This window comes from Spermophilus citellus (genome assembly GCF_964194105.1).
Source record: "Spermophilus citellus genome assembly, chromosome: 18".
In the NCBI taxonomy this organism is placed as follows: Eukaryota; Metazoa; Chordata; class Mammalia; order Rodentia; family Sciuridae; genus Spermophilus; species Spermophilus citellus.
The window spans coordinates 11831796-11839029 of NC_138200.1; the positions used below are offsets into that span (position 1 = coordinate 11831796).

Consider the following 7234-nt stretch of genomic DNA (forward strand, 5'->3'; position numbering starts at 1 on the left):
AGTAAATGATCATTTAAAAGCCATACTTAAAGTGAGGATTAAATGTGACATTGCGTGCCCCGTTTAGAAGGAGGATCTCCCACCTGTTTCCTTCGATAGCACTTCAGGCCAAGGTGCACCATCCCTTGCCTCTGCCCACGTTCTCCCCCAGGAACACACCTTTGGTGAAACAAGCTGAGTTTATTGCTCTCTGCAATGAGGGAGAATGCACATCATGGGAGACCTGAGAGGCGTACCAGTAACAGGATATTAGAAAAGACTCCTTTTAGGATTTGGACTCAAGGGTAATGATTTTGAGGACCGTCCCAGGAAGTGGAGTTTGCTCTGGATTGGATACTGTCACCAAGAAGGGGTAATGCTAGGATTGGGTATTTTTATTAATCTTATTTATGAGACAGGAAAGACAAAGCAAGGTTAAAGTCATAGCTTATATTAATATTAGTAATATAAACAGTCACTTGTATTAGGCAGGATACGAGGATGCTTAGTCATTTTGTGGTTTGCATAATGATCTTATTTGTTTCTGGGTTCAGACATGGGTATGGAGTGGTCTTGATTTTGTCTGCATCTTTCACAGTCACAGCGTGACCTTGGCTAACGCTGGTGTTTGTGAGGTGATTTTATGTGCAACAGATCCCTCCACCTCTCTGTGAGTGCCAGGCCGACTCCCAGCTCTTACGGGCTGTTTCTCTCCTTTTACCTGGGAATCCACCCACCTCCAGCTGCTTCATCTGTCCTCTGGTCTTCTCTTGCTTCTTCTAGACTCCTTTTCCTTTTATTTTATTTTATCTTTACATGGAGGCCACAGTGGCCCCTTTCCCTTGCTTTCACTGAAGATAACTTTCCTTCAGCAAAGTGCATAAAGATGTATCCATGCGGCTGCAAACACCTCTTGCTGGATCTTTCCATTCCTGGGTAGAAGCCCATTGGGTGAATGAACCACTCTTTATTTTCCATTCACTTTTTTTTTTTTTTTTTTTTTTTTTGGTGGTGGTGCTGGGGATGGAACCCAGGGGCTCAGGCATGCCAGGCAAGCACCCCATCACTGAACTACCTCCCCAGTCCCCATTTATTTCTTGACAGATGTTTGCACTACCTCCTGGATTGATCATATTGAAAAGCAAATTTAACCATGTCCCCCAATTGATTTTAGACCCTTTCAAAGGTTTCCCACCTTTCTCACAATTCATCCAAATCTCTTCCCTGGGCTTACCCCGGCCTGACTCTTCTGCCTCAGTTTCCCCCCTTCTGTCCTGGGCCCTCTGAGCTCCAGATCCTTAGCTTTCCTCTGTGAATGGATAGTGCTGCTTCCCACCGCTGGGCTTTCTCAGGTGCTCTTGTAATGCAGCCCCCTCCCCCACCCTGTTCCACCTGGCTAAATCCCTGTGTCTGAGGTCACATCTCAGACGACCTCCTCAGAGAAAACCAGTTCCACTCCTAGACTCCATCCTTCCTGGCAGCTCCCTACACTCTGTCTCCATCATCCTCGTCTCCATTGTGCATAACAGTTTGCAATGATTGTTTGATTGACATCTGTCTCCCCCACCAGACTGGGAGCTCTTGGAGGACAGGTGCTGGTTCTGTCTTATTCTCTAGCACCACCCACACCAAAGTCCGACACACCGTACATGCCGTTACATAGCTATTGAACGCTGAATGTTGAGTAGCCCCTGCCTTCTTTCCTCCGCACTCCAAACACACACAGACTTTCTCCCAGGGAATGTCGGGGAACCTCCACGCCTGCCCTTTCCCTCCTTGGCATCTGCACAGGGCAGGGGCCCGCTCTCCCTAAGCGTGACGCACCTAGGGGCGGGCCACCCGCCCCGCAGCGGACGCTGACTTGGCCTGGTTGGGCAAGGCCAGGGTTGCCCCGGGGTAGGTTACTCATCCTAGGCTCAGGTAAGAGGACCCGGGCTGGGAGGCGGCACACCCAGGGGGACGCCGAGAGAGCAGGACAGAGCCATGGGCCCCGCCGGGAAAGCAGACGCCGGGGCAGTGATCTGGAGCACAGCGTGTCTGTTCTTGCTGCCGCTACTGCTTCGCGAAGGTGGGTCTGCGGCTGGAAGATCTGAGGAGGTGGAGAGGGGGCTTCTGCGGAGGAGGGCCTCGCCCCCTCCAGAGAGGGCTCTGGGGAGGATCTCCCACCATGGGCAAAGAGGCCTGTGGGGAAAGTTCTCGATCCTGGTAAAGGCAGGCTGTTGAACGGTCCCAGCCCTTCCCGGACGGAACTGGGGGAAGGCATCAGCTGTAGGAAAAGATCTCGCACTTGAGCAGAGAACTGAGGGAAGGTAACCCCCATCCTGGGACAAGGGGCCTCACAGCAGGAATTCCCCACCTTGGACATTCGGAGCCGTTTAGAGGGGAAAGGGCCCAGAGTATCCAGTGCCCCCGGATTAGTGGGAAGGTTTCCTCTAGTGCTACCCTGGAAAAGTCTGTGCAGTGGGATTTTCTCATCCCGGGCACAGAGCGTGGGAAGGAAGGCCTCTTTGTCCTGTGCGGGAGGAGGCGTGGCAGGACCGCTCAGTTCTACTCGGTCTTGCACCCCCAGGAGCTCAGGCCCTGGAATGCTACAGCTGCGTGCAGAAAGCGGACGATGGATGCTCTCCGCAGAAGATGAAGACCGTGAAGTGCGCGCCGGGCGTGGATGTCTGCACCGAGGCCGTGGGGGCGGTGGAGACCAGTAAGTGCCCCTGCGTGGTCCACGCCCCTTCGGGGTGCTCCAGCCCGCCCGCCTCCTTACAGACTCATCTGACCCAGGCCATAACCTTCAACGCTGTCCATTCCTCCCTTTCAGCACAGCTTCACCCCTCCTTCCGGGGGCTTACGAGGGTCGGGGTTGGGAGCTGTGAACTGGGTGGGACGGACTGGGAGAACCTGAGCCCAGGACAGGGGACTATCCGACCCACCCTTTCCTCTCCACCGCCGAGACCTCCCTGCTCATTCCGTTCCTGCGGGACATTTCCCCTGTCCCAGCCTCAGTGTTCCCAGTCCGAGGATCCGCCCCTCTCCCCACCCTCTGCGGAAGCCCCTCGTTCCGGGCTTAGTGCTTCGTGCGGTCCCTCTCTCCGCGACCACGCCCCCAGGGCCCTCCCCGTCTGATCCTACACCTTTATTGTCAGTCTCTCGGTTCCTTCCGAGGTTGCTTTCTGCGGCTCCGCCTCTCTTTGACCCTGCGGGTCCTAGCTTTACTTTTGGTCCTCCCTCCTCGATTATGTCCCTTTCTGTCACCCAGTGGGTCCTCTCCGACTCTGCTCTTTGAAGCTCCGCCCCCACGACCCCACCCCTCCTTCCGCTGGTCCTGCTCTTGGCTTGGTGCGCCCTGGCCGCCTGACCCTGGCTTGTCTATCTTCCAGGGTTCTTTTCGAGGCCCCGCCCCTCATAAGCCACGCCCCTCTGAGGCCCCGCCTTTCTGTCTCCCGCCCCTCCCCTTTCGCAGTCCACGGGCAATTCTCGGTGGCAGTGCGGGGCTGCGGTTCCGGACTCCCGGGCAAGAATGACCGCGGTCTGGACCTCCACGGGCTCCTGGCTTTCATCCAGCTGCAACAGTGCGCTGAGGACCGCTGCAACGCCAAGCTCAACCTCACCTCGCGAGGGCTCAACCCGGCAGGTCGGTGGGGGCGGGACCGAAGGCCCGGGGCGGGGTCTCAGCAGTCCCGGGAGCGGGGGAGTCCGCTAACCCAGGCGGCGACTGCGGGTACTACTCCTGGACGGGGGTTGGGTCATGCTTCAGCGGACAGCCGGCGAGGCTTCACCGTAGGCATAGACTGGTTGATGCCGGGAGCTGAGCCAAACCTGATGGCGGGGGTGTCACCGGTGGGCGGGGGCCACGCCCTCTATAGAAACCTATTTTGCAGGGGTGGGACTGGGGGACCGAGCAGTGCTTCCCGAGCCCCCTCCATCCTTTCTTTCTCCGGGTTTCCTTGCAGGCAATGAGAGTGCGTATGAACCAAACGGCTCCGAGTGCTACAGCTGCGTGGGGCTGAGCCACGAGAAGTGCCAGGGTACAGCGCCGCCGGTGGTGAGCTGCTACAATGCCAGCGACCGCGTCTACAAGGGCTGCTTCGATGGCAACGTCACCTTGACCGCAGGTGAGTGAACCTGCAGTTGTTAACAGTTGGGTAGCTTTCCTGGGGCACGGGATGGGGGGGCTTTTTGCCCAAAAGGGTTTCTGGAGACTGTCCTTGTGCCTAAGTGCTTGACTTGTCCTAGAGCATTATGGGAAATGCAGTCCCATCTCCAAGTAGCTTGAGGACAGGGACGTTTTTGTCCTAACCTATTTGTAGGGGGGTGGGGAGAGGATATGTTTCCATAGAAGGCTTCCAAGTACAAAATATGAGGACATGCAGTGGAAAATATATTTAAGCCTCTAAGCTTCTGCCAGGTAGTGCAGGGAATCTAGTTCCATGTCTTTAAAACTCAGGGATCCTCACCTGTTCAGAGTTTTAGGAGATAAGTGGTTCAGCCTCTCGCCCCCCACCTGGAGGAACCGTGGGAGATGAAATTCTTCAATTCCATCTGGCACCAGGTGTTCTATGGGAGACGTAATTCCAATTATAAGATTACAGTTTGGTGGGGTTAGAGGTGGGTGAGTGGTGAGAGGCACATAACACAAGTTCCTTCTGATCTTTGGTCATAGGAAAGACGCTGAATCCCCCAGTCGGAGCATTTATTTCAAGGCAGACTCCGAGTTCAGGCTGCACACTCTTTCTCTCAAAGCTCTGTGTAGGAATGGGGCCCACCATGTGCCAAAGTCAATGGGACAGTGTTTGGCAGGGAGTGACCAGCGTTGAGATTTGGGGATTAATGGGTGCAGAGCCTTTTCTGTTGTCTGTCTTGTCTTGCTCCAGGTGCCCTTAATTTTTATTTGTACCAACCTCCTCCCTCCAGTCACTGACTATCTGTGTCTCCCTCCTGCAGCTAACGTGACTGTGTCCTTGCCTGTACGGGGCTGTGTCCAGGATGAGTCCTGCACCCGGGATGGGGTGACAGGCCCGGGGTTCACCCTCAGCGGCTCCTGCTGCCAGGGTTCCCGCTGTAACTCGGACCTCCGCAACAAGACCTACTTCTCTCCTCGAATCCCACCCCTTGTCCTGCTGCCCCCTCCAACCACTCCGGCTCCAACCACTCATATCCCAAGTACCTCTGTCCCCACTTCCACGCAAGCCCCAACTGTCGCCACCTCTACCACCAAACCCACCCCAGCCCCAACCAGCCAGACAACTCCCCAGGAAGTACAGCCTGAGGTCTCCCGGGAAGAGGGGTCACGATTGGCTGGAGGTGCTGCTGGCCACCAGGACCGCAGTAATTCGGCACAGTATCCCTCCAAAGGTGATGGCCAGCACACCTCTAACAAAGGCACTACAACCTTGGGGGCCGGGCTGGCAGCTCTTCTATTGGCTGTGACTGCTGGGGCCCTAGTATGAACTTTTCCACCTGGAAACTTCCCTCTCACCTGACTTTCCTGGCTCCGGGTGCCAAATCTGCCTTACTTCCGTTTCCCACCTCTGGACTGGGCTGGCCCAGCCTGGGTTCTTTAGATGCCCTGGGTTCCTCCAGCTTCAGCTGCACTGGTTTGCGGCTTGGGGAAATAGTTACCCTTGTAACTATTTAACTATATAAGCTGCTGGGGTGTTCTGGCTTTTCCAAGCAGCAACTGCATCCCCTCCTGGTGCCTAGGACAGAGTGAGAGAAGCCTGCTGTCCCAGGGAGGGTTGGTGGAGTGGATGACAAACTTCTTGTCCATTTTCCTATGGCCCAGCTGCACTGTGGGTGCCAGGGGTCATGATTTCTGCCCCTAGCACGGTCACAGGCTCCTGCAGCCTTCCACACTAGACTGTGAGCTCCTCCAGGGCAGGGACTGTGCCTACAACTCTGTGTGGCCAGTTTGGGGCACAGAAAGGCTTCAAATAAAGATTTAATACTTTGTACAGTGCTTTACAGGAGTCATTTCCATTTTATTTATTTTTCACAATAACCTTGAAGCTGAGCTAGGGCACACATACCAAGACCTTTTTCCAAGTAGAAAAGCTGAGATCTAGAGCTGTGGTCCTGGGGTGGGGGGTTGTGGTTGGAACTCCTTTTATCTCATGGGGTTGAACCAGCTTGTAGATGATCCTACTGGTGAGGGGAGGTCGGTAGAAACCATTAAGCAGTATGGAGGGGTGACGGGTCCTCCAGCAAGCTAGGAGCCGAGAGAAGCTTCAAGTACTGGGTTAATGCAACCTCCAGAGGGGCCAGCTCCTTGCCATCCATCTGGTTTATGAAGGATCATTCAGTGGACTCACCCACCTGGTCCCCCCTGGTCCAAAGGGGCCAAGGATGCTACTGTCCATTTTTGCTTCACGTTGGGGACTTGGGAACTGAGTCCAACATCTGTCCTCCCAATAAGATGAAGCCTGACCCCAGAGGGGAAAATGTGGTCCTGTTAGGTGATGGGACTGCTTGATGTGGGGGACACCAGATGGGAATAGTGACATAATAGTAATATTACCAACATTACTATTAATCATAGGTTAAAAACAATAGTAAATAACGATTATAGTAAGAGAATAAGAGCTTGAGTGGTCATTATTTAACACATGAACTATGATATATGCATTACATTGACAAATGGTAACATCAGTAATAGTTATATGGGGGCTGAGGTTGTGGCTCAGTGGTAGAGCGTTTGCCTAGCACGTGTGAGGCACTGGGTTCAATCCTCAACACCACCTAAAAATAAAAAAAAAAAGATGAAGGTATTGTGTCCACCTATAACTAAAACAAAAAATTTTAAAAATAGTTACTAGAGTTACAAGAATTCAGCAATTAAAGAAAATCTTGCCAGATGCCAGGCTGTCCTAAGGGTATTAACACCTGCACACAGCTTAACTAAACTTTATTTTTTACTTAACTTTAGACATACTTCTTCCTTCCTGTGGGCCCTTGACCTCCCTCTGAGCCCGAGTCTTAGAATCCCGATGGCCTAACCACAGAGGTCCCTGACTTCCTTTTCTCAGAACATTTACTTCCAATAAGATATTGTCAATTTCTTTCTCTGCATGTTTGAGATGTATGTGAATCTCAAGCTCTTGCTAGTTTATATCCAAGGACATGCTTTCTCAAAGACCTAGGAACTATATCTGAAATGTCCCCATCACAAGAGAGGGCACTCGTATCTACCAGTTTCCATAGTGGTGCAAGAGCCTATCTTTGGTGGGTGTTTAGTAGGCCCCTTTGTCATGAAGACACAAGA

The 7234-nt window shown here is 53.4% G+C and overlaps 1 protein-coding gene across 1 annotated transcript; it reads left to right on the forward strand.

Annotated features, from left to right (window-relative positions):
* Positions 1 to 1962: 1962 nt before the first annotated feature.
* On the forward strand, positions 1963 to 5813 carry LYPD3 (LY6/PLAUR domain containing 3; the record flags this gene model as incomplete). The annotated part of the gene is made up of 5 exons (XM_081274856.1): positions 1963 to 2047; positions 2549 to 2680; positions 3437 to 3607; positions 3927 to 4088; positions 4918 to 5813. The coding sequence occupies 5 exons, from the start codon at positions 1963 to 1965 to the stop codon at positions 5421 to 5423; spliced, it is 1056 nt and encodes a 351-aa protein (XP_081130982.1). The 3' UTR covers positions 5424 to 5813.
* Positions 5814 to 7234: the final 1421 nt, after the last annotated feature.